The sequence below is a fragment of the Coturnix japonica genome, chromosome 3 (genome assembly GCF_054131305.1).
Source record: "Coturnix japonica strain WE chromosome 3, WE-NBRP24, whole genome shotgun sequence".
NCBI lineage: Eukaryota > Metazoa > Chordata > Aves > Galliformes > Phasianidae > Coturnix > Coturnix japonica.
In genome coordinates, this window is record NC_140665.1 from 100758681 (window position 1) to 100786281 (window position 27601).

General features: G+C 41.7%; 1 protein-coding gene across 1 annotated transcript in view; it reads right to left on the reverse strand.

The window, feature by feature from the left end:
• Positions 1-537: 537 nt before the first annotated feature.
• Positions 538-27601, reverse strand: part of RP1L1 (RP1 like 1) — a 42731-nt gene continuing 15667 nt past the window's right edge. The window contains exons 3-4 of the mRNA XM_085542296.1: positions 11329-11494; positions 538-9347 (exon numbers count right to left, since the gene is read on the reverse strand). Coding sequence (XP_085398422.1) covers positions 2074-9347; positions 11329-11494 — 7440 coding nt within the window. The 3' untranslated portion in view covers positions 538-2073. The remainder of the gene's footprint in view (positions 9348-11328; positions 11495-27601) is intronic.

A 27601-nucleotide genomic window follows, 5' to 3' on the forward strand; every position in this document is an offset into this window, starting at 1 on the left:
TTTCTTTTACATCCATGAGTAATACAGTTTAAGATGCCCTGGAGCAACCCTCATATCTACAAGGGGCTCTGCACCCCTCCACTATAACACTGGGACATGAGACTGGATTCCCAATGCCTTCTCAACAGGCAGTAAACATCTATGTTGCGACAGTGAAATTGAATCCCAGCTTCCAAGAGATCTTAGCTCTGTCAAGGTCTACACAGCAAACAGAGAACAGTCAGTTGAGACAAACCTTAAAACAATTGGAATTCAATGGAGTTGTACCTATGGAGAGGTCTGGTTTCATCTGAAATGACCTAGCTGACCCAAACCATGCACATAAGGTTAACAGTTGGGGTTGTGCTTGCCCTTCTTCTGCATCTTGAGGACAGTGGAGCTGCCTTGAGCTCCCTGGAGTATTTCAGCTGGCACTGTGAACCTCTGTGAGGTAGCTCAGCTGAGATCTAGCTCTCTGTTGATTGTTTACATGAGCCCTTAAGTCACAGGCACCAATCATTAACTATCTATGTCTGGAAGGGAGCCCTACTTCTTAATTTAGGTGAACTGAATCTTGTCTGTGGAAATCAGTTGATAGGGTATGAGTTTAAGGAAATGATTCTTGAAATGGTAACAGTATTTATTATTTCATTTTGAATATTATTTCAACATGTCTGCACACACCTGACACAATGCTACACACACACTTCTTCACCACACATTTTAAGGCATTTTGCTTTTACCCTCTCTTAGATTTTTGCTGTTTTGTTCTCCTTTGTAAATTGTTGATAAATTTAGACCGTTTCCCAAAGAGGTGTACACATGCATGCAGCTGAGGTATGGTCAGATATCTCCTCACATTAGTTGGGGATTTATTCAGAAATGCATACATTGCCCCAGGGGAAAAATGATGTACATATGTAATCCAATAGAAAATAGCTATTAAATTAAGTTCACAGTTTTATCATGCTTCGTAAACTCCAGCTTATCCAGTAAATGCTTGAGCCTCTTCCAGTTGCTTGCTGCAGTACAGATGCTCTAACCTGTTCCATATTAAAGACATAATTTGTTAAATAGTGCCGGTTGATTGCAAGGGTGAGGCACTGAGCAATAGCTTTGGAGCACGGCCTCGTACAAAACTGTTTGAGGGATCCCAGATGATCATAAAGTGCTTAGATACCATCATTGGCATAGTAAGGATAATCACAAGGAAGTGGAGTTTATCTATGTCTAATTTGGTCAACACTGCATTCAACCACTTGCAAAGGACCAAAGGTGGGACATAACACTGCTTCTCAGATACCTAACAGATGAATTCATTCACCTTTTTTATCTACTAGTGCATCACCACATAATACAGTGATGAGCACAGTACAAACCTATCAGTGATCTGGAAGAGGAGAGATCGACTGGGATGACCCTTCTGGATTTTCCAGCGATGTGAGGATCAATCTCACTTCTACTAAAGAAAAACAAGGAAAATAGGAAAATACTTTGATATCTCAGACCTGTTCTCTGCATACAGAGAGGGAAGAGAAGAGATTGGAGGGAAGGGGAGAAAATGAGTGTACATCTCTGTGGGCTCTGACCAGACTTTGGCAATGACTCCAGATTTTGTCACATTTCTGTGGATTGGCAACCTTTCCAGGAAAATGGCATGCAACAGACAAAAGGCATCCTGAAGTTACTCAGACGTGATGCCCAGCAGAGCCACAGATACTCAAGCAGCAAACAGCATGGCTTAAAGAGTAGGAACAAGAAGGTATCACAAACAAAACAGCCTTCCCCTTCCCCAAACCAGTTTTCTAACATAACCACTAAATTTTAAAGAGTTTGCTAGCCCTCTAGAAATGAGGGCAAGTAATTGCAACTTTACTCATAGGATTCAAGATCAAGTTTACCACATTTAACTCAGAAGAAAAGCCAATTATGATGGCCCAACTCACTGGAGATACTGCAACATGTAATCAAAATTTACTTTAAAAAGAAACAAAAACAAAAACAAAAACAAAAAGAAGGAAGGAAAGAAAGAAAGAAAGAAAGAAAAAAGGAAGGAAAGAAAGGAAGAAATAAAGCAGTTTTTGATAAGCAGTTCTAGAAGTCCAGGTCATCCTGGTCAATTTCATCAGAACCTTCTTTATTTTTAGAAGCCTGAACCTTATCAGTATGTTCATCTCCCTTTGGATCTGCACCTTCAGCATCTGGCTGTTCCTCATCTCCCAAAGGATCAGTGCATGAAGATGCTTTGTCCTCTTCTTCTTCCTCGCTGTCAGGATACATCTTTGAAGGTTTGCTGCTCTCATCACTTTGAGCCTCTCCACTGGGGTGCTCGCTTATGGAGTTAATATCTGTGCATTCCTCTTCACCTTCATCATCAGACCCCTTCTGGGACTGTTGTGAGAAGTTTCCCAGAGAAGAACCAAAAATGGTAATTGCTTTGCTCAGAGTCTCCAGCCTTTTCCTCTTTCTTTTGCCTTTGGCCTTGGAGGCTTTTTCAGAGGACTTACTGTTGCCTTCGTGATTTTTGTTAGTCTGGTCAGGGTCATCACTGGCAGGTTCTTCATCATTCTCTTCATATTTCTCACCACCTTCACTATTGGTTTCTTCTTCATTTGAACATGCCTCATCTTCTAACTCCACATTTCCATCTTCTGCTGCCTCATCCTCATCCTGCTTAGCTTCCTCAGTTCCTTCGACAGCATCTCCTTCAGGATTCTCATCTACCTCAGAGTCATCAACATCTTTGCTTTTGATTGTCTCCTCTTCCTCATCACCCTCAATATCTTCACCCTCTGGCTCCTGTGTTTCTTCAGCTTCATTATCAGCTTTATCTTCAGCTTTGGACTCTACTTCAATTTCCTGTTCTCCGTTTTGCACTTCTTCTTCTTCCCCATTTGCTTCTTCCTCCTCTTTCTTTGTTTCTTCCTCATCTTTTTCTCCTTCATTTTCCTGTTTTTCTTCTTCCCCTTCCTCTTTTGTGTTTTCTTCCTCTTCTTCCTCTTCTTCCTCCTCCTTCTCTTTTACTTCTTCCTCACCTTCTTCTGCTTCTTCCTCCTCTCTTACTACATCCTCATCTTCTTTTGCATCCTCATCCTCCTTTGTTGATTTTTCATCTTCTTGCATTTCTTCATCCTCTTTTGTTTCTTCTTCTTCCTCCTTCACATCTTCCTCTTCCTCCTTTGCTTCTTCCTCTTCCTTCTTTACTTCCTCCTCTTTTGCTTCTTCTTCCTCCTCCTCCATGCCTTCCTCCTCCTCCTTGGCTCCTTCCTCCTCCTCTTCCTTCCCTTCTGTCTCCTCCTCCTTTTTTTCTTCCTCTTCCCTCACTTCCTCCTCTTCTTCCTTCACTTCCTCCTCCTCCTCTTTTGTTTTTTCCTCCTCATTCACTTCCTCCTCTTCTTCCTTCACTTCCCCCTCCTCCTCTTTTGTTTCTTCCTCCTCATTCAATTCCTCCTCTTCCTTTCCTTCACCCTCCTCCTCTTTTGCTTCTTCCTCCTCATTCACTTCCTCCTCTTCTTCCTTTCCTTCTACCTCCTCCTCTTTTGTTTCTTCCTCCTCATTCACTTCTTCCACTTCCTTTCCTTCATCCTCCTCCTCTTTTCCTTCTTTCTCTTCATTCACTTCCTCCTCTTCTTCCTTCACTTCCTCCTCCTCCTCTTTTGTTTCTTCCTCCTCATTCACTTCCTCCTCTTCCTCCTTCACTTCTTCCTCCTCCTCTTTTGTTTCTTCCTCATTCACTTCCTCCTCTTCTTCCTTTCCTTCTACCTCCTCCTCTTTTGTTTCTTCCTCCTCTTTCACTTCCTCCTCTTCTTCCTTTCCTTCCTCTTTCTCCCCCTCCTCTTCTTTTTCTTCCTCTTCATTCTCTTTCTCCTCTTCCTCTTTCCCTTCTTCCTCCTCCTCTTTTGTTTCTTCCTCCCCCTCCTTCCCTTCCTCCTCCTCCTCTTTTATTTCTTCTTCTTCCTCCTCTTCCTCCTCTTTTGTTTCTTCTTCTTCATCCTTCCCTTCCTCCTCCTTGGTTTCTTCTTCCTCCTCTTTTGTTTCTTCTTCCTCCTCTTTTGTTTCTTCTTCTTCCTCCTTCCCTTCCTCCTCCTCCTTGTTTTCTTCTTCCTCCTTTGTTTCTTCCCCTGCTTCCTCTTTTACTTCCTGATAGTCTTTCTCATTTGTTTCTCCTTCTGCCTCCTCTTTTGTTTCTTCTTCTTCCTCTGCCTTCAGTGTTACATCTTCCACTTTTTCTTCCTCTTCTTCCTCCACTTCTTTTGTGTCTTCATTTTCTTCTTCCTTGGTTTCTTCATCCATAACCTCCTCAGTCGCACAGTTTTGACTCTCTAATATTGGTCCTTCTGCATTTTCATTCAGCACTGATCCATCCATTTCATCTAATGCTGACTTCTTTTCTTCATTTCCTTTCTCCTCCTTTTGGCTGTCCTGGGCTGCTTCTAAGACACAGGCTTCCTCATTTTCATCTTTCTTTCCCCTCAGGATCTGCTGTAAATCAAATGCTTTCACAACTGGGGCATTGGTGGCCATCACTGGGTTTCTTGTGGGCTTGGAAGCCATTTTTTTCCTCACACAAGTGTCACAAGGGCAGTATTCCTCCTCACTCGGTTGCTCACTAATACTTGCCTCAAAAGCTGTGCTAAATGCTGCATCTTCATCTACATCTAATGATAAATCTGATGTGTCTGCAAGCCTACTGTGGGTTCCAGTCTTGTCACTGAAAAATGACTTTTTATGCATAGTCTGCAGCCGCCGTCTCCTCTGCTCAGTTTGGAGTGTTGACTCACGCTTGAGTGGTCCATCTGGAGGTCTTGGCATCTTGGCTCCTGCTCTGCTTTTGATCTTCTTCAGCTCCTTCTCTATGCTTCTTTGTATTCTTTTGCTCACTTCCTCCTTCAGCTCCAATATCATTTCATCCATCTGCTGGTTGTTCTGCAGGTTCCACCTGACTTTTAACTCATTCATAGCATTGACATAGTGAGCCATGAACTCCTTCTCAATTTTCTTTAGTAGCCTCAGGACCCAGACTGGATCTGGATCCACTGAGTTTTGCTGGACAAGGGATGTGCCCACACTGGTGGCCATATCAACTTTGGGCTCTGGATCTTTTGTAGACCCCTTTTCAAGCTGCTCTTCAGTGTCAGCTTTCAGTTCTGTCCCACAGTCAGCATCACTGACATTTGTCTCAATAGTAGTTGCCTCCTCAAGATTTTCTTTTAGAAGTGCTTCATTTACAGCTTCAGCTTCTTGCTCTCCATTTTCAACTAAACTGCTATTTTCTGTGCTCTCATTTTTTCCCCCTTCCTCTTGATCATTCTCACAGTTAGTGCACTGATCTTGAACTAGAGACTCCTCTCTAGCAGAATTTGCTTTTTCCACACCTTCTGACTTTGAGCAGGCTGTTGAAGGCCGGGATGAGTGCTCTTCCTGTTTACTCTGCTCCTCAGCCTCAGTCAGTTCAGTTGCAGTCTCTCCATCTTCCGCTTGACCATCTGATTTGAATTCAACACTTTTCTGTGCTAGTAAATTGCAGTCCCTGGCACCAGCTGCAATCTCTTCTCCTGAACCACCAGAACCACTGCTGACATCCACCCCAGAGGAGGACATTGGAGTGAACTCACCATTAGCAGTTCTTGGGACTTTAAACCCAGAAGCTGACTTTTCCTGACCACTTGCCTCTTGACCTGAGCTTGGACCACTTTGTTCAGCTGTTTGTCCAAACCACAGGGCTTGGAAAATATTTAACAGTTCCATATACCTTGGCTTATTCAAACATTTTGATTTATCTGATGGATCTTCTGACTCTTCATCAAGGAGCTGCAAGCTTGCAAGACAAGTAATCAGGACGGTGGCAGAATTACTCAGTTTTCTCCCCATTGTGGGAGACACTTCAGGCAAGCTGTTTGATCGGTCAAATTTTGCTTCATGCTTTGAACTGAGCAAGGCCTTCATAATCTGGACAGAAGTCTGGACAGAGGTTGGCAGGTCTTTTTTGTTGTTATTTTGGCTAGAAGTAACTGACTGACTGCATTCTGCTTGGTCAGCCTTGGCAGCTTCAGACAAGACTTCAGGGATTTGTTCCTGATTTGCACACTCTTCAGCCTCTTCATTTACAGCAATGACTTCTGTCTCTCTCTCCAGTTCATCCACTGTTTCATTTTCAGCTTCCTCAGAATTCTTTTTCTCAGCTTTTTCATCCTCTGAGATTTCCTCGGCATTTGTACAGCACGGCATCTCAGTGGATGCTTCTATACATTCCTCTTCTGCATTATCCTCCATTTCATATTTCATAAGCAATGTTTCTGAAGGGATTTTACTTAGCCATTCTTGCACAACTTCTTCTGGAGATGCATTTGGTAAACTAGATGGCATTAAATCATTCCATTCCTCCTGCACTACTGTGTCTTCTAGCACTTCCTCCACTTTTCCATTGCAAGAACCATTCAGCTTTGTATCCTTCTGGTCATTTGCCTCGGTTGCAACTGATTTAGATCCAAAGGAAGTTGGTTTGGAGGAGTCTACAACTTCTTTTTGCTGTCTTCCTGCAGTGAACACTGACTGAGTGCCTACGCTGCTAATGGAGGAATTCTTCAAAACAGCTGACCGTGGTTTTTTGCTTTTTGGTTTCCCTTTTGGTGGGGCAGGGCAATGCTTGCTGCATATTGATATAGTCTCAGATAATGATGCTCGACTGGAATTTGACATCGCCACATGAAGATTTCTACTTCTATTCTGCCTTGATTTTGAAGACTGAGATATATTTGACTGTGAACACCTACCATCGCTTTCCTTGGATACCTGTGTCGACAAGTGTTTATCTTCTGCTTCTGACTTTGAAGAGACTCTTGAACTGACACTTTCAGGATTTCCAGTCCTAATCCCAGTCTCAGTTAAGTGGTCAACTTTTGAACATACGCTCTCACTTATACTTCCATGTCTTGAAGAATGAATCTCTGAATTCATCTTGGAATGACCCTCTCCAGCTTTTGAACATACACTCTCACTTATACTTCCGTGTCTTGAAGATTGGGCCTCCGAATTCATCTTGGAATGACCTTCTCCAGCTTTTGAACATACACTCTCACTTATACTTCCATGTCTTGAAGACTGGACCTCTGAATTCATCTTGGAATGACCCTCTTCAGCTTTTGAACATACACTCTCACTTATACTTCCATGTCTTGAAGAATGAATCTCTGAATTCATCTTGGAATGACCATCTCCAGCTTTTGAACATACACTCTCACTTATACTTCCATGTCTTGAAGACTGGGCCTCTGAATTCATCTTGGAATGACCCTCTCTGGCTTTTGAACATACACTCTCACTTATACTTCCATGTCTTGAAGACTGGGCCTCTGAATTCATCTTGGAATGACCCTCTTCAGCTTTTGAACATACACTCTCACTTATACTTCCATGTCTTGAAGACTGGGCCTCTGAATTCATCTTGGAATGACCTCCAGCTTTTCTATTAGAGCTCGAAACACTTGAGCAGAGAGACGATGGCTTGCTGTTTTCTTCTCTATGGCTTCTCCTCTTTGAGCCTTTTGAGGATGCACTGTAGCCATTGGTGGTACTTTTTGAGCTTTTCACCTCAGTTATAATAGCAGTTGCCTCTGCTTCACTTGTAGATGAAATGTTTGACTGAAAAGATCCTGAGTTATGAGACATTGGGTCTCCAATAGATTTTTTCTTGATTTCACATGAGCTTTTGGAGTAATTAGATATCCTGCTGCAGGATCTTAGCTCATCTGCATGCAGGGAATTCTTTTTATTCTGAGTGGATTCAAGTGAAGACACAGACATTTCAGACTGCGCATCCAAATGAAGATGGCTGTGTTTGCTTTTTTTGGATCCTCTGGAAGAGCAAGAGGCATTGCATGGAACAATCTCATCACTGTCACTTCTCCTGCTATTCCTGACACTAGCTATGGACTGGGGAGTTCCTGGTGCAGAGCACTGCTCACCTTCACTGCTCTCATCTTTAACTGATTGGTTGGGCTTTGTTTTTGTTGAAACTGAGCTGATTTCATTGATTTCATTTTCTTCTTGTTCTTCTTCAGTCTCTTCAGCTTCTTTCTTAGGGCAGGACTCACTGGAGAATGAGGAGACTACTGCATTGTTTTCTGAGTGGTCATCATGTTCACTCTTTGCTCTAGGTGTGCTGCAGTTACTAGACCTGCTGTGCACACTGTTGGCAGGAGTGGAACACAAAGTGTTATCTCCTTCATTTGCTTTCTGGAGGCTGGAGGAGGACATGGTCCTACCCACACTACTTGTTTCCTCACATATATTCTTGCTCTGTCTGGACTGCACTGATGACCTTGATAAGACACTCCCAACTCTGCTGCTTTCAACCTCCTCTGCATCATCCTTTAAGCACTTCACAGAGGAAGTTTCAAAACAATTTTCATCTTCCTTTTGCGAATTGGTTTTACTGGCCTCATAGTCTTCGGGGGCTTCTTGAGCATCCAGGTTATTTTCACAACTTGAATGTGACATTAATCCCAAGGAAGAAGGCCTCTGGCTATTGCTCGTGCTTGTCCTGGTGTATTCTTGCTGATCTTCTCCATTGGAAGCACCTGTAGACCAGTCACTTCTACAAGTACACTTTTTAATAGATCGATACGCCACCCTGTTCTCTATAGTCTCTGAGTAGGATGAGGACTCTTGCACAATGTGCTCAGAGAATTCCTCACTGGATGTGGTGCGGAGACTATCCACAGAAGCTTTCTTTTTGTGGATTACTCTCCTCCTGGAAGATGTGCTGGAGCACGATGACCGTGTGTGCCATGTGCTTCGTACACTGGGCTCTTCTCTCTGGGAAGTGTGCATGGGGTTTTTCCAGATATCATAGTCCTGGTGTTTCTTGCCACAGCTATGACAGTGAGCTTCATCACACTCAGATTCCTCAAGTTTAGACATGTAAGAATCAACATCACATGGGTATAGTGAATCATCTGCCTCTGAGCTGGCTTCTGGGTTCATTTTCTGGATGGGGTCTAGTCCACTGTCCTCTAGACCTGATTCTTCACAAGGCATCTGGTTCATCAAATTGGACTTTTTGATTTGGGTGGACCATTGCAAAGTCTCATCATTTAGCAAACGAAAGCGGACTTTCATCTCAACAGACAGGCTGCCATCCTTGTTCACATGCACTCGCTTCTCTATGTCATCATTGACCAAGGAATGAACCAGGTCTCCAGGTTTTGGATGTGAACAATTGTTTGAGAAAGGTGCAACATTATCTGGTGAAGCAGCAAGACCATTTGGATATGACTTCTCTGATGATAAGGAAAATCTCATTGATCTGTTGCTTGATGCCGACCGTGGATGGATAACACTTTTTTTGGCTTTCAACCCAAAGTTCACTGCGGATTGAAATAAGTCAAGAAAAGAAAGATGGAGAGAAATGTTAACTATACAATGCTGACAAAAAATAAATAGATCCAATCTTTAAATTAGCAAATGTTGATAATAGTCCATTCAAGATTTGCCAGTTCACATGCATAGAAAATTTAACTTTGACTAAGCAATGACTGTAAATGCTGAGTTAAAATAGAGCAGAATACTTTATTTGAACCATCTATATTAAAAACTTCTATACCTAAACTTCATTTTTTGAATCTAAGTTAGAATATAAGCTTTTTTGTTTGTTTGTTCTGCATTGGTAGTATAATACCTGCCAGTAAGAAAAGAAAAAGGACATATAGAGTAAATTAGTTTTAGAGCTTCTCTATTTATCACAGATTCACATTGCAAATTCTCCTTGTGAATGTCTACATCCTTATTTGAGTGAGAGAACTTAACAGAGAAGTGACCTTCTTTCTTTGCTAGTGGTGAAGTGTCAAGCACTTATTCTGCATTATCCACTTTTCCATTTATATGCTTGGAAACACTGTTAGGGCCATGTAGATCAGAGCAGTGCTGAATACACACAGGGATGTGACACAATGAATAATTAGAATATTTATTAAAATACGAAGAATAAATGGAAAATAAAGTATAAATTGATGGCAGTTAGAAAGAGAAACAGAGTAATCATGGTAAGAAACAGCAGTAGTAAGGGAATTTCAAGAATTTTAATACCAACACCTTTATGACCCAAAATAGGGATCTGCACAGATCTGTTGAGGTGCTGGACCCTTCAATACAGGCAGAGCACATTGCTGCCATGATGTCTTGAAAGATGCAGAACTATAGTGTTTCTATACATTCTATAATGTATGTACATACATTACCTTTTTGAGAGGCTATTTGTATACACATAAACAACCACATGGCTCCGTGAGTGTGTGGATAAGCAGCTAAATGGAGGGCATTTTAGGAAGGCCATATGTCAAAGGGAGCTCACCAGCCAAGACAAATGAGATGTGAAATAGCTCCTATCTGTCTTCATGCATGTGAACTGGCACGTCTGTTCAGTTTCTTGATGGACAAAGAGCTTCTGTTTATTCTTTCTGCTCTTTACAATTGTTTTTTTATCTCAGAGCAAGAGTGTAGAAGCCCTCTGTCTTTAAGTCTCGACAGCAAGTTGTCAACACACAAGTGAATACTTCCTGGTTCCTACTGTTGACAATGGGGAGAGGAATGGCCACCTCAGAGCACACTTCATTTTATCCAAAACCAAATTCCTAATACAGATATTAGCCTCTGGAAATGGGCAGCTCTTTCCCATTGGCTACTGAGGGTAGCTGGGATGATTACTTGTAACCTCAGGCAATTCATGATGAGGTTCTGAATAACCCATAGCATACTACTCCTTGAACATAACCTTTCCATAGGGTTTATTTCCAAAGGTAGCTCCTTTAACTGCAGGTAGCTGTTAGTTCTCCACTGTTTGAAATGACTTTCACATCCTGAAAAAGTTGTCTGGTATTTAGAAAGAGTGTAATAGAGTCTGAGAAACTGAGTCTTCTGCAAACAAATACAGAGCATCCTCCGAGCCTGGTGCAGAAGTGCTAGCATTATATGAGCAACAGACAAGGAGACAGAGGATTCGTGGGAAATCTCAAGGGTTTGGGGAGTCTCAGAGGCAGACACAGGAAAGGAGGGAGTTCTGGAAGGAAAAGGAGACACAGAGATATGAAAGAGGAAGGGAAGTCAGCCAGACATGGGGAGCATGTAAAAGAAAGACTAGAGGGTGTAGGGCGGAAATCCTAGAAGGAAACCAGAGAAAAAGAAGGAGAGGATGGAAATGCCTGGGAGGCAGAGAGGGAAGCGCATTTCGCAAGTGAAGCAGCACACATGAAATCTGCACACGGGGGTAGTACAATAGGTGCCCGTAATCTCCAAGTTGTAGGACACAGGCCTGGAGATGACTGTGCAATGCACCCCCAGAGTTTTTCTTACTTTCATTGTTTTCATTGACATTGTTGCCGTTAGAACGGGGAGTCAGGTCAGGCAGCTTCTCCACCGAGTGTTTCCTCAGATTCTCCATCGATACAGGTTTAAATGGCTCACGGCCGACACACACCAGCACGTTGGGGCAATGCAGCAAAGCCTGCATGCTGTCAATCTGGAAAGATAAGAGCAAGAGGATCACTATCAGGTGACAGAGGAGACCTATGTTTGTCCTCCCGGATCTGCAATCAATTGACTTTTAGTTGTCCCTTACAATAAACATGTTAATGTTACAAAGAGTAGAGAATTTCAGGATCTATCAAAGGCTGCAGGCAAGATCTCTTGCAGTGCTCTTCCATTGAAGAAAACATAGATTGGATGTATGGAAAAAATCTTTTACAACAAAGGTGGTGAAGCACTTGCAGAGTTTGCACTGAGAAAAGGAGGTGGTGCCCCATCCCTGCACACAGCCAAGGCCAGGCTGGATGGGCTCTGAGCACTGATGGAGCTGTGGGTGTCCCTGTTCAGAGTAGGCAATGGGACAGATGGCCTTTGAATGGTCCCTTCCAACTCAATTTTATAATTCTGTGATTCTATGAAGAAGCTTTATTACCCTTTAATCAGGCCTCACAAGGCAGGGAAGAGGTGGAAGAGATTGCGTAAGGGTGGGGATATCTCATTTATTGGAAAGTTTTACATCTTCTGGGAAAGAATTTAGCATGATACATATTCACTGAGAAAGACATTGGATACGGTGACTTATTGATTTTTCTTATAGGGGATTATATTCTGTAATTCTTCTAAGTCCTGAACAGGACAGTAATTATTGTCTGGTAGAAGCTGTATTCCAGATTGATCATTAGTTTTTTTCCTTCCTCTGCTCAGGAAAGGATCTAAATTGTGATTGCATTACTAGTACCTCAAGCACTGTCTCAATAGTGTGAGTGAGAGACACTGTCTCTCAATGGGGATCATTCATGTGAAGGATTCTGTTCCTCCATAAAAACCCAGGCTTACAGACTGCATCATCATCTCCACCTCATGACCTGTTGGTAGATTACGCACAAAGTCTTTCATGCCATCTGCAGCTGGTAACCAATAGCAGGACTAGAAGTGGAAGAAAGTCACTTTTTCTCAAGCACAACTTTTATCTAAGAAGTAGAGGAGAAGGATTTTTTGTTTGCACAGTCTGTTGATGAGCAAACTGGCTGGACAAAGCCTGGAACTCCTCAACTCTCTTGCTTCTGCAGTCTGTTATTTGTAAGACTGAATTTGAGCTCTCAAGAAAATCACCTGATGGCTTTGAAGAGGACTGAGAGATCTTTCTCACTGTCTGAGAGAACTTCAGGGTCTTCACAGCTGTGCTAGGATGCTCTATGCTCCTCAGGCTGCTACATGAGAGCATCTCTGGAACATGTGATTGCATATTACTAAGAAGCAGCCATGCAGTGGGCTATCGAGAGCTAGCACTGATGGTGGGCTGAGCACCATTTCACCCATAAGATGCATTCTGACACAACTGTGTCACTTAATCATCAGCTCTTTAACCAGCAACTGGAGATGAAAGAGAAAGATCTCACAGGCACTGTGATGACTGTTCTGTGGTTGTCACACGTGCCTGGCACAATGGAGCATGAAGAAAAACCTCATCCTCTAAATTCCACATAGCAAAGGAATACAGAATCAGTATCTATCAGAGTTCAAGTCTGTGAAATGTTTCTGAGGCTTCCTGAGATTCATTAAACTGTATGACCAGTGCTTTGGGAGTTACTGGGATACCAGGGCTGGATCTTGAGCTACTCAGAGAATGGATGCATGAGTAGAGTGTGAAAAAACAAGTGAGACACAGAATCACACTGACAATCCTACCGAACACATCTGATAGATTTCCTTAAAGTATGGCATGCGGTATTTAATTTGTGTACTTATTTATTTACTGTGAATATGCTTATATCCCATCATCCTCCCATTTCTTTTTATTTCCTGTTTGCACTATAACAACACTTGCAACCTGAATCCCATCCTGTATAGTTCTGTGAAAGCCTTCAGTAAGACTGTCTCAGCTTCCCAGTGTGGCATGAAGCACAACTGCATGTAAAGCAACAAAAGTGAATCTATGTGTGTGATTAGCATCATGAGGCAGAAGCACAAATCTCAAGTCTACGTCTACTGCTTGTCATTTGTCAATAAATCCAATGTCACTAAAGGAAACACTTCTTTAGCTCACACGGAAAGTATATAGGAAGCCTATAATCTAATAAATGACAACATTTGGAGTATGTTTTAACTGCCTGTACATTTTATTGTCACCTTTTTCTCATTTATTCTGTTAGTGAGATCTCTCAGTGTGTATTAATACAAGTAGGAAAAAGAAGGTGGGAAGGAGGAGGAAAAGAAAAGGGAAAGAATGGACAGAAGGAAATTCAGAAATGAAATCCCTTCTGACCATGATTTTGAACTATCTGTGTGTAAAACCCCACCACAGGAAATATTTGTATGATTTTTGCCCAGGTCATTTCCTTCCTTGGTGCTTTGCTTCAGTCACACACATCACCATGGTGTTACCTGTGCAGAAAATGGATTGTGCCAATGATACCACTTCAGCAGTCAACAGAGCAGCCAGCTGAGTTACTGCATTTATATGCATTGCAAAAGCTAAATCATATGGAATTCTCTTGTGTGATTTTGAATAAAGGCTCTGTCATGTAATATTTCTGGCATCATCAGCTCTTTAGCAGTGGTGTTCCTGTAAAATAGATCATCTACCTGATGTCTTGCAGGATTAATCTCTTTAAATTAATGATTGTAGCAATTCACTTATGTTTGGAAATCAGCATTTCACAGTGTTGGTTGCTCCTCAGCTTTGCGTCTCTTGGAGGCATAAGTAAAAATAATTCTTAACATGAAGGGTTCAGCTCCTGATGCTGTAAACATGCCAGTGTCTGCTATCGAGACTCAGTGTACAGCATTTCTGGCTTTTCTGGAGACTGCATCACACTGCTGGCATGAAAACTACAGGTTTTATTTTGCTACCCCAAAGAGAAGCAATCCTGTTCCTCTGCTTGGACATAAAAACCACCTGATTAAGAGCTATTACAAGTCTATGAAACTGTGTTTTCCATGCATTTTCTGTTATCGATTTCCATGCTGGGGAAGGAAACAGGATGTCAAACAAAACTGGTGAAGTGGCATGAGAGATTGGATTATGGGATTTGTCAGTGGCACCGTGGCTAAAAGCAGGCACAGTAGCTATTCTGATTTCAGAAGCATGTGATCCCCAGAGAAATAGATGGAATCATGGATCTCATTAATGAAATTATGGGCAAATAATCTGAATTTGAATCTCTGTTCAGAATGTGTATGAGGTGGGAATGGTCTTTCAGAGAGGACAGTATGAATTTCAGCATATGGGATCTCGTTGTCCAAGGCTGAAACATGACTTCCTGAGCATGAGCCTTGTCTAACTCTTAGGCAGACTCTTACTCTACAACACTTCTGGGACGTAGGCTTTGTATTGTAATAGAACATGACAGGCCAAAAGTTATAGACCTGGGATGAAGAATAGAGTAAGAATTAAAAGACTTTAAAGGACTCATTGACTTCATTGTAACCAGTTAAAACACAGGACTGTTGTCCAACTTGTACTGGATTGGATAATTCATTTATACAGGAAATGCCACTTAAGCATAGGAAAAAAATCACCATGAGAGTGATTAAACACTGGAATAGGTTGCTCAAGTATGTATAGTTGCCGTACTGTACGATATTCAAAACTCAGCTGAACTTGGTTCTGAGCAACCTGTTTTAGATGTGGTTTGAATAGAGGAGCTGGACCTCCAGAGGTCTCATCTCACCTCAGCATTCCTGTGATTCTGTAATTTATTGCAGAACATTTGGTTGTTGTTCTCATGTAGGAACCAACCTGATGAGCAGTATTTGCTCTAGTAATCACTTATCTGCTTTAGGGATCACAATCAGTGGAGAGAAATAAATGCCGGCAGGGTAGGATGTGCTTCATTCTAAAAAAGGCAACTAATAAAACCTTAAATTGTTGATGTTTTCTTTTAATGCCGATTTACCATTTAGGTTTCTTGCATACTTGGTTGAGAGGAGTCAATATTTCTGGAGGATAGGTTGTTTCACCTTAGGAAAGCCACCTGATACAGATGATATATTCCCCTCTAGACATGTTTTTCTCTTACTGACTAGAGAAAAAAAAATCAACTAGTTAAATGAAGTTTAGATGCCTAGAGCAGTCTGAGATGGTATCTCAAGGGTATCTCAGGTGTGTGAGAAGATGGCAGAGAGGATACAAGATAAATACGAGGCCTGTGTCTCACCAGACTACCACATGAAACCCAAGGATGCATCTAGTACATTTACATAGCGACAATTAGAGATCTGGCTTCATGTGCAAGCTTAATCCAAAACCATGGTGTCTGCAAGTGTACTCTGGTCTGTGACAATGAAGAGTCAGGAATAAATGTGAAGAAAACAAAAGGTTTATGGCAAAGTTCTTTGAGGGGTTAGGAAGGAGTTCCTTTGGATCGCTCTATTCCAAGCCCTTCTTTGACTTCCCTCAATGTAGTTAATCTATCATATGACCTCATGGAAAGGGCTACTAACAGTTCAAGGCACTTGAAATGCAGACAAAAACTGCTGTGAACAAAACTTAAAGGGGATGTCTAGCAGTTGTCTCTCAGTGGGCTGAAATTGACTCTCACTGAAGTTTTATTGTGTAACTCCTAGAAATGAAATGATGCCTCCCAGTCGCACAGCAGGGTCAGATCCAAATCCCATTGGAACGAATCAAGACCTTTCTATTGACCTTTACATCCATCAAGAACAAAGTGAATTATGGAGGTTGTGAGGCAGAAATGTAGATTTCGTTTGTTCTGAACTGCATCTTTTTTCCCAGTCTAGTTTTGATCCATTGGAGAATGCACTGTCTCCATAAATATACCAGGAACTGAACAATAACAAAGGGGCTGTGATCTCAGCAAGCACCTCTAGGTGCTACTGCAACACAATTAATAATGCAACAGTCATCAATACTGAAAACAGAAGAAGAACAAACACAATATATCTGATTTAAAGAATCCTTTGCTCTTTGTAGAGTACATGCTGACCTCTGGCTTATACCAGTTAAGAAAGAGCTCATGGAGGCAGTACTCATCTCAGAAGCTGAACAAAAATACCAGTTGCTGATGAAGGTAAACAGCAGGATGTACACTTTGAGTTCCCTATACTGGCTGCCAGCCAACCAAAGACATGTGAAGGAGTCAGGGAGAGAAAGTTCGAATGGGGAAATAATGTAAGATGTGGTTGAGATCATGAGTCTATAATATGGTCCGCTTTCCAAACAAGTACAGAGATGTGAGAGAAACAGGAAAAACTTGTAACAGACACGTTGAAGAAGAGGCTAACGGGCTGAGTTCATTGCCTCTCAAGCTGACTCACTGCCCCATTTCCTTGAGTTCTTTCATCTGTCCCTTTTTCATTCAGATTCACAAGATAACCTTTCTGGTTTGTAGTCATGCTGTATTTAATGCTTGTGGATATAGGATCTGGATTGGAGTATCTCAGCTTAGTAGTAATAAATATTATATTTTGTTGAAGAACCCATTTTCTCTTCCCAGATTTTGCACTGGAGGAATGAGAGAGGTGCTCCTGGGGAGTGGTTTTTTAAAGCTATGCTAATCTGTTGGTCAGAATGTGAGTAATGGGGTGTTGCCACTCCATGCCCACATACATATTAGCAAATTAGCGGAAGAAAGGAAGGTGGAAGGTACAGGAAAGTGCATTACTTGACCTCGCTTTCACTAACATTAGCATGGGCAACCCTCTGCACGCCCTACTGCCATGGAACACCCCATCTGCCAACTGGGAAAAGGCTGGTGGGCCACATGGATGTGGCAGGGTGTGTATTTGACAAGCAGCCAGAAGTCTCTCCTGTCACACGCGAAGAAAGGCAGAGCAAAAGCTAATATTGAACTCAAAATAGGGAAATGAAACACAGAAATGGATCTAATCCTCTGCAAACGATAGCCGATTAGCCCAGAAAACATTACACATCATCTCTTTCTCTCCCATGGCACCTCAATACTATGATCTCCTAGGGGCTATATGGAACCCAGGATCCCAAAATCCATGTGCAGGAAGCAGGAGAGATGCCGCTATCCTAGGCTCCTGCAATAGCAGATGGTCTTCTAAGCATATTGCATGCTACTACCTTTATTTGCTAATTATATCAGGGAAGTTTGGGCCTGTCCATTAGTTCAGATGCAGAAGAGATGCAGTAATAGAAGATGATTGGTCATACCAACACTTCTCAAAACATCAGCCGACTAGAATTGCCCAAACATGGGCTGCAGGAAAACTTCCCTATGTGCTCACTAGCTTTTTGTTTTGACCATTGTGTAGAACTGCATGAAAAGTGACATCTTTGGGAGTTGTGATCTGGAAATCAGGCCATGAAACACTCAGTCGGTCAAAGTAAAATACCTGAAAGATAGAGTAATAATGCACTTCACTCAGTCAAACACAGGCAAAGATCATGTTCACCTGGCAGCTTGCTCTTGAGGACTCAAAGGTTCGTTTTCCCTGCATCTGGCACTTTGAACAAGCATAAAGAAAATGTTCTGAGTTTGTCCCTGGGAATACCTTGGATGAACAAGTTCTTCAGCAGTCCAAGAGAAATACTGCAATCAGAAGTTCAGTGGCCATTGGAAACTGTTTGGGAATCAGAAGGAAAAAAGAAATACCACAGAGAGTAAGGGGAAGGAAGAGGAAAGGCTGAAAAAAAAAAAGACATGAGAAGAAAATACTGTTTCTTGAGAAACAGGTGAAAAAAAGGGGAAGAAAACTGATTTACAGTCTGGTTCATCTTGTGGGATAAGCTGCTAGGCTCAAATAATAAGTGCTGTGGTTACTGCCTCTGCAAAAGAAGAGGGAGCTGCTGATGAAGACTGAATGTCTTTCTGAGGACTTCCTCTGAGGTCTGGATGGAGTCATGAGATCTCCACATCAAACCACTGTCACACACAAGATTTTTATGGCCTTTTCCTTACCCAGCCACTCCATCAGCTCAAAATAAGGTCTGACACTGAAGAATTTACTTATCATGACTCAGCCAGAGAAACAGACACCAAATTTCTGTTGAGTGCAAACTTGGAAGGTATTTCCTGAAAAGTTTATACTGCAGATATTATCCACTTTCTGACATTCTGTGATCCCTTACAGGACTGTAAGTTTGCCACCTGCTTCTTTGACAGCAGGTTCATTAAGTAGTTACATCCAATATAGGCACTTAAAACTAATAAGACAGACTTCACTAAGTGCCTGACCTCATGCTTTCCAAGTGTAGGCTTAGCTTAAAAACTGACAAATATTGAAAAATGATGAGCATTTTGTTCTTATGATTAGCCTTTTTATGGTCTTACAATCCTAAACACTTCTTACTTGAAGCATTTGAATTTGTTAAGCACTAAGAATACAGACTATGATGGTCAACTCCTGGAGTAAAAGGAGCAGAAAAGAAAAAATATCTAGCTGGAAACCTTACTTTAATTGGACAGGAGTATTCTTTAGGCCAGACTATTAACCCCAGTTTGCTAAGTTTCTAGTACAGATTTGAAGTTGGCAGCACTGTAGAATCAGCTTCCTGATATTAGGCAGGTTTGGCTCAGAAAAGATGCCCATCCAAAGAGAACTAGACCTTGCTGAGTTGAAGTAGAATCCTTTGGATTCTCTGCTCATAGTCCAAAGGAAGAAACAAATTAATGAAAATATGGAAGATGTTCTGTTTTCTTTTTCAGATTTTCCAAAAATTCCTAAACCTGTATTTGGAAAACTGGATATGTTAAAAAAAAAACACCTGTGTTTCCTCAAATAATTATTTCCAGAACCAGTGATTTCTACTTAAATTGCTAAAAGAATATTCACAGTTTTTCCAGGAGAGGGTGGAATTCTGCTATTCTTTGTACACTAGGTAAATAAATAAATAGAAGCATAACAAATATTGCACATACTCAATAATACTATTGGAATAAATTCAAAAGAATTGGAAAGCAATTACACTTTGCTACACTATTATTGAAAGAACAAAATCTCCTCAGGCTAAGGGAATCATTTACATTTGGCATATGAAAGATAAGAAAGTATTAGATTTGGTACACGTTAGATAAGAAAGAGGCTAGCACACGGAGTCCATTTAACTACATCTTGTAAGGCAATGGGCCAAATGATTTCAGGGCATCTCAAAGCTTCATAAAACACACCTGGATACGTGTCTTCTTATGGATCAGGTTCATGGAAAGTTTTGATGAGGTTTACAGATCGCTTGTGTAAATCTCATTGGAGTGTTTGTGGTTTTGGCATGGAATCAGAGAAATATCGAACCTGAAACCTGTGGTTTGTTTTCAGACCATGAGTCACTCATGTGGTGGGTGGAAAGTCGTACAGTTCACTTGATAACAATGGTTCACACTGATGAGGGTCTGAAACTGATTGCAATTATTCATACCTGAACACAGCATGAAAACAAGCATCACAGAGAATACGGCAATATGGGATGAGAAAATTAACTATCCCAAGAAGGGAAATAATCACCTTTCTTCTCTCATTTAAACTTTTAAACTTGTTCATTTGCCTTCATGTATCACACTTTCCTCTTCCATCAGGGTCTCGATGACACCTGTCTTTAAGACAGATGAGCTTGTTAGACAATCCAAACGTGAGCAGCCTTGAGGATGCCTGCAGGCAGCCCACAGATATCCTAGACATGGCTGTAAGGATGTGTAGGAAATATGTCAGGAGTCAGGAAATATGTCAGAAAAGCCTGTTTCCTTGCCCTGTACCTTAAGGTCACTGCAGATACAGTCATTATCATCAAGAATGATTTAGTAATAAAAGTCAGGATAATAACTTTACTAATAACAACTAAAAATAAAGCTTCTGTGTTTGGTAGTAAGTTAAACAGTTCTGGATCCAAAGCACTGTGATATAGTTGCCTGCGCTATTACATTACTAGAACAGTCTTTTGTGTGTTTAAAGCCTGGATGAACCTGCACTCTCAGGCAATTCCTGGGAAGATATGGGATTCAGTCCATGGAAAAGAGCTTTCCACAGAATCACAACATTGAGGAATGGCTGAGGTTGGAAGGGACCTCTAGGTCCATCTGGTCCCATCCTGCTCCAGCAGGGCCACCCAGAGCAGGTTGCTCAAGAACAAGACCAGATAGGTTTTGAAGATCTCCAAGGAGAGAGACTCTAGAGCCTCTCTGGACAACGTGTTGACATGCTCCAAATAGGTAGCTTGGATGTAGGCATACGATTTTGTAGGTAAGGGGAATATTTTGGAAGACCCACAAGATGGGTACGTCTAGATGCTTCCATGTGGTCCCAGGGTCAAAGTAGGTGCTTTGACCTAGGTCTTCAGGCTGCTTAAGGCTGGGATGATACATGAAGGAAAGAATCACTTATATGTGCACTTCTGGTACAGACCACTGCCAAAGCTTGCTTGATTTGTTTGAGACTGGTTAGTCTTGACGCATCACCTTTCGTCTCTCATTCCCAACTCTACACAAACACGGAAGCAAGGAATTTCTAATGGCTAATCCTTTACATTCTTCAGTGAGTGGTGCCTAGGGATGCATTCCTTCAGTCAGGACCGTCCCTGATTAACTCACACAGTAATTCTCTCGTCCCTCAAGGAAACTTTGTTGTATTCCATGATGTTTTCTCTTTTAGAGAAAACATGTCTTTCTCGTCATCAAATATAATAACTTACAGTCAATCTTGAGTGTGCCTAAGAAAAAACATATCCAAGTCTTGGTTGGACTCCAGCAAACACAAAACTAGCCACATCCCTTGGAAAACTCTTCTGACAGCTGATAAGTCCCATTGGAGCAGCTCATGATAATTGCCACCAGTAGCCATAAACTATGTAAACTATTTGCCATAATACATTGTGGTTTCAAATGCCATGCAAGCAAGAGTATTGTATTTTAAGAAAGAATTTGCTTTGGTTTTGGTTTTATATAATGACGGCCAGTAAAAGGATGGCCTAATGATTCAAGTAAGTCCAGAAATCACGAGATCTACAACTAGAGACACAGTCGTATTGCTGGCTTCCTGTGGCTTAAACAAGTCCTAATGTGTGTTCAGCTGGTGGTTCCTGGAGGACTGACATTTGCAAGGGAAATCCTCTAGTAGTGTGCAGTTGCTGTCACATAATCCTACATGTCACTTCTTGTATTTTAAAAGCCTGTGAAGATTTCTGGTGTTTCTGTGATCTCCATCTCTTTGCCCCAAGAGACTTTCTTCCCACTCTGGAGGCAGGCAGAGGGAATATATATAGGGTTCACTCTTCTGTGCTTTGACCCAAGGAGAAAGGCTGCCAATGGGTTGTATAACAACTTCCCGTAACAGAGATGATAGTATGTCTGATGGAGATGAAAACCTACATGTTTTATTCTACATTTTGTTATTGAGATGTCTATTCCTAGTAGCACAGCAGGTTATTTTTTAGAGCTAATATCCCTAGTAAAAAAGCTGCAATTTTCAGCAGGCTTACCAGCTAAGAGATTGTCAGATGTAGAGTTCCATGTCTTGTGTTTGCTAATGTTCAAATATCTGCAGGACTTTAAAGCAAGCAATAATTGTTCCTAGCTCAACCTCTCCTATTTTTAGGTAACTAGGCTGAATAAGTCTTCTCATCTTTCTCTATTGAGAAATAAGATAAAAGAGACAATTTCCTCCAAAAGGCAAAATGATCCCCATCCTGTATGCCTAGTAAGATGACAAGATTAAGAAGAAATAAGCCTAGGCCTATCTCTTTTTTAGTGCACAAACTCGCACAAAATTTCACTGGCAAGTTAATGACTTGTTAATGATAACCTAATCAATGGATTTCTCTATTTGGGTGTTAAAAACCAATGCTGGTCTAGTTAGTTACCTTGAAAACAACAACTAGACCTGAAAGGAGCTATATGATGTACACTTGTGGAAAAAAGTAACTTTTTTTTTTTTCTCTAAGCTAAAAGCAAATTAAATTTCTTTCCAACACCACAGTCATTGATTTATAATGAGTTAGAAACTGATAAGAGGAATGACTACTAGCTCAAGAAGAGAGTCCTCATACTGTTGAAATCAGGGCACAGTACCTTAAACACCTATTCAGTTCAGCAGGGGTAGCACATTCATTCCAGTAGGCACAAAATCCAGTCTACTGTTAATATACAAAATATTGTTTTCACCCAATTCAAAGCTTCGGGAAATAGAATAAAAATTCACCTGTGCAAATTCCAACAGAACCCCTTTGGAATTATGCTGACACTGGAGTCAGTATCTTGCAATCAGTTTTTCTACTGATCTGAGAGTGTGGTTTTTTTGTGATTATCAAAAGTTAATTGTGAATTTATAGCATTGGAAGACTTTTCAGATCTAGGAGTAATTGAAGCCCCATAATTCAGGCTACAGAAGAAACAACTGGCAAAGGGTCTGGCCTTCCCCAATAGCTTGTAAAAAGTACTACTTTCAAAATGTGGGAGGTGAGAAAGCAAATAGATGGTATCAAAAGAAAAAGGGGAAAATAACAGCAAAATAATCTGATCCCAAAAGTAAGATCTCTGCTGGCTTCCAGTGGATCTTGAAACTACTCTACCAACTTTAGTCATAGGATTCTGCATAGGCACCCATGACCTCCTTCTGACTTCTTTCAGCAAGGAACAAAAGTGGTAAAATATGAAGTCTGTTGGCTTCATGAAATCACGAGCATTTGTCCCTTTCCAAGTGAAACTTCAGACTACAGCCAACTTTGGGGGGAAAGAAAAACAACCAAAAAGATAAAAGGCAGAATGAAAGTCATAAAAATAAATGAGACACATTGAGAAATAGTACTGGTGTACAAAAGCTAGTGAGAGTTGCTGCTCAAAATTGTTATTTCCTTGTGAATTACAATTGAATTAAATGCTGCATGAAGGAAACACAAAACAACAAGCCCAGCAAGCCTGTTCCATGTGTGTCTCAGTTTATATCCACTTAGAGATGTAGCAGGAAAATAAAAGGTGTCATTTTGAAGCGTTCTGTGTTTCCTCAGGATGGTAAAGAAATTAAAACAGAGGAGCTGGGATTATATATGCTAACCATGCATTCTGTTCCAGAGAGGATTTCACTTAAGGTTTAAATTTAGATCTGGAGTTCCAGTAGTAGAAGAAAGCAAAAGCAGACAGAAGGGGCAGTGCTCTTAAGTCTACAAATAGTACTTTCATTGATAGAGAAAGACATTGATTCATCTGGAGGAGAGGGCTCACCTCTTAGGTTTCCAAGAGATTAAGGAAAAAATGTTAGCTAAAAAGACTCCAAACCTGCTATTAAATGCTATGAATAATATTATTATAAGCCAGACCAATACAAAGTCAATCAAGCAATATTCCAGATACATACAATAAATCTCGCTGTTATTAAGCTTGTCTGTCACATCACAGCAATGCATGTCAAGAGTTATAAGGGCTGCTCTGATGTGCTTCCTATTTTATTATGTTGGCCCATGACATCAGTGGCAGATGGTGGTAAATAGGAAGCAATACCTTCTGAGATACCTACATCCCCTCTGTCCCCTTTCCAGGAATTAGTGGCCTCTATAATAAGGCTTTCAAAAACATACGTGGGCACACAGTAAAAGAAGCAAACAAAATTATGAAAAGAGAATTTGAATTATTATATGAAGAGAACAGCAGCAAAAATAACTACCCAAGAAGTTCACTGGTGGCCAGGATTCTAGTCTTTTTCACGTCCCTAAGTCTTGCACCCCCATACCTCCATGTGGGGACCAAGGAGGTAAATCCCTCCCCACTGTAAGGGTAGAGCAAGTCCGAGAGTGCCTCCTTAGACTGAATGAGTATAAGTCTATGGGGCCAGATGGCGTGCATCCCAGGGTCCTGAAGGAGCTGGCTGAGGTGGTTGCTGAGCCGCTCTCCATCATATTTGAGAAGTCGTGGCTGTCAGGTGAGGTCCCGGATGATTGGAGGAAGGGTCACGTCACTCCCATTTACAAGAAGGGGAGCAGGGACGACCCGGGTAACTACAGGCCGGTGAGTCTCACCTCTGTGCCTGGGAAGATTATGGAACAGATCCTCCTGGACAACATGCTTGATCACATAAAGAACGAGCATGTGATCCGAGACAGCCAGCATGGCTTCACCAGGGGAAGGTCATGCTTAACTAATCTTGTGGCCTTCTATGATGGAGTGACGGCGTTGGTGGATGAAGGGAAGGCGACCGATGTCATTTACCTGGACCTGAGCAAGGCCTTTGACATGGTCCCCCATCACATCCTCATCTCCAAATTGGAGGGAGGTGGATTTGATGGGTGGACAACTAGATGGATAAGCAATTGGTTGAAAGGCCGCAGACAGAGGGTGGTGGTCAATGGCTCTATGTCCAGGTGGAGGCCGGTAACGAGCGGCGTCCCTCAAGGGTCTGTCTTGGGACCGGTGCTCTTTAACATCTTTATTAATGACATCGATGAGGGAATGGAGTGCACCCTCAGCAAGTTTGCTGACGACACCAAGCTGAGTGGTGCAGTCGATACGGTGGAGGGAACAGATGCCATTCAGAGGGACCTTGACAGGCTGGAAAGCTGGGCTCGGGTGAACCTAATGAGGTTCAACACGGCAAAGTGCAAGGTTTTGCACTTGGGCCGGAAGAACCCCAGGCACCTGTACAGGCTGGGAGAAGTTGTCCTTGAGAGCAGCTCGGCTGAAAAAGACCTAGGGGTCCTGATAGATGAGAAACTTAACATGAGCCAGCAGTGCGCTCTGGCAGCCCGGAAAGCAAATGGGATCCTGGGCTCCATCAGGAGAGGGGTGGTCAGCAGGGATAGGGAGGTGATTGTCCCTCTCTACTCGGCTCTTGTGAGGCCCCATCTGTTGTACCGTGTCCAGGTGTGGAGCCCTCAGTACAAAAAAGACATGGAGATTTTGGAAAGGGTCCAGAGGAGGGACAGGAAGATGATCAGGGGGCTGGAGCACCTCCCCTATGAGGACAGGCTGAGGGAGTTGGGTTTGTTCAGCCTGGAGAAGAGAAGGTTGCGAGGTGACCTCATTGCAGCCTTTCAATACCTGAAGGGAACTTACTCCCAGGAGGGGAGTAAACTCTTCGAAAGGGCTGATAATAGCAGGACTAGGGGAAATGGTTTTAAGTTGAAGGAGGGAAGATTTAGGTTGGATGTTAGGGGAAAGTTCTTTACTAGAAGGGTGGTTAGGCCCTGGAACAGGCTGCCCAGTGAGGTTGTGGATGCCCCGTCCTTGGAGGTGTTCAAGACCAGGTTGGACAGGGCCCTGGGCAACCTGATCTAGTAAATGTGTATGTTTGGTGGCCCTGCTAGGCAGGGGGGTTGGAACTACATGATCCTTGAGGTCCCTTCCAACCCGGGTAATTCTGTGATTCTGTGATTCTGTGATTCTGTGAAGAAATATGAGGCATATAGACACTTTTGAATAGTCATGGGAGAATGAAGGAATGATTCACTGTCACTAGAAGAGAGTGTAAATAGAAGTATAAAGGTAAGACATATAGTCAAGATTAATCTTCAGCAGCAGCTGAAGGAGATCACACTGGGACACTGCCCCAAAAGGTATGACAAATTTGCCACTTTCACTCTTCAGGGAAACCATTCATATCCAGCGAAAACTTGGGGACACGAGGAATTCTTTATGGGGAACAGAGGTCTTGAAGATGAGGCATGACAAGAAACCTTGGACTGAAGAATAGAAGTGGTTGAGAGAATCTTTACTAAAGGGAGAGACTGAAAAAACACAAGGCTGAATAAATTGTTTTTGGTGGTTCAAAAATGCTTTGCACTCCAATCCTGGGTATAATCTCCGATAAGTACTAACATGAATGAATAAGCAGTAAGAACTGCTGGAAAGCAAGAGGTAAATGATTAAAATTAAGAATAGTAAATAAATAAATAAATAGAATCATAGAATTACTCAGGTTGGAAAATATCTTAAAGTTAAGAAGACTGTAAAATGTTCCCGATTAAAGATAGCAATGATCACATTTCCTAGAGGAAAAACTTAATGTTGAGGGTAAAAGAGCACTGGCACAGTTGTATACAGCAACTTGTGGAGTCTTCATGGGAGATAATAAAGATATTCAAGACCTGTCTGGATGCTTTCCTGGGTGATTTGCTGTAAGAAACATGCTTAGCAGGAGGATGGACAAGAAGATCTTTATGTATGATCTCCAAAGGAAAGATAAAGGTAGAATAATAGTAAACATGAAGTGTTTACAGGGTGCATGTTACTTCTAAAGCCCAGCTAATATATTCCTGTTTTTAACAACAATAAATAATAAAAGGATGAGAAAAATAAAGGAATAAGAGGAGTCATATTGACTGGAGGGAAAACTGCAGAAAACTCATTTGAGACTCACAAGCAGAACATTAAGACTGTACTATGTAGGAGGCTAAAGGTTTCTTTAAAAAGCTGTGAATTCTCCCAAAAATTGAATATGAAAAAGTTACTACCACAACATGAGACTATTGCCTTCATACAGACTGAACAGGGAGCCAAGCCTTGAAAACTGAAAAGATCACTGGCAAAGAATAATGCTCTAGATTGTAACACATCTTGGAAGCAGCATTGATTGTTGTTGCTTTTTTTCCTAATTCAAACTGTCTGTAATAGTAAATCAAGCAGTGCCAGACCCTGTTTTACTCCATGGGAGCCAACTGAAACAGCCCAGCTGCTCTAACACTAACTTGGGCTGACCATATCTAAACTTCTTACAGTGAATGGTCAGAAGACCTAACTCTTATTAAACTGTTCCCAGAAATTCTCTGGGAGATGGTTATTCTGGGTAACCTTCACCTTGCCAATAAATTTATGGAAGCTAGAAACAAAGAACCTAACCAGTTCTGAAGACCTTTTAATGTAGGCACCTATATTTGGCCAGCTTCAAGTTTGATTGATTGTCAGCTTAGTTTCAACAGCTGCATGGGAGCTCAGCTACTTACCTCACCTATGGACACATTTAGACACTGACATTAAAGTGGCTGAGTCTGAAACAAAGCCATCTCTGGATACCTGCAGTCATTTAGACTTTTGCTTATAAAGTTGCAGTTGAAAATGCCTATTTCTACTGACAGCTGAAATACTATAAAGTGTCAGCATCTTCTCCTCCATGATGAAGGTGCCTGCTCTGCAAAATACTGAGCTTCTGGACATGTCAGAAGTTGCCTCCCATTAACTAGAGTCAGCATGCAATATATGAA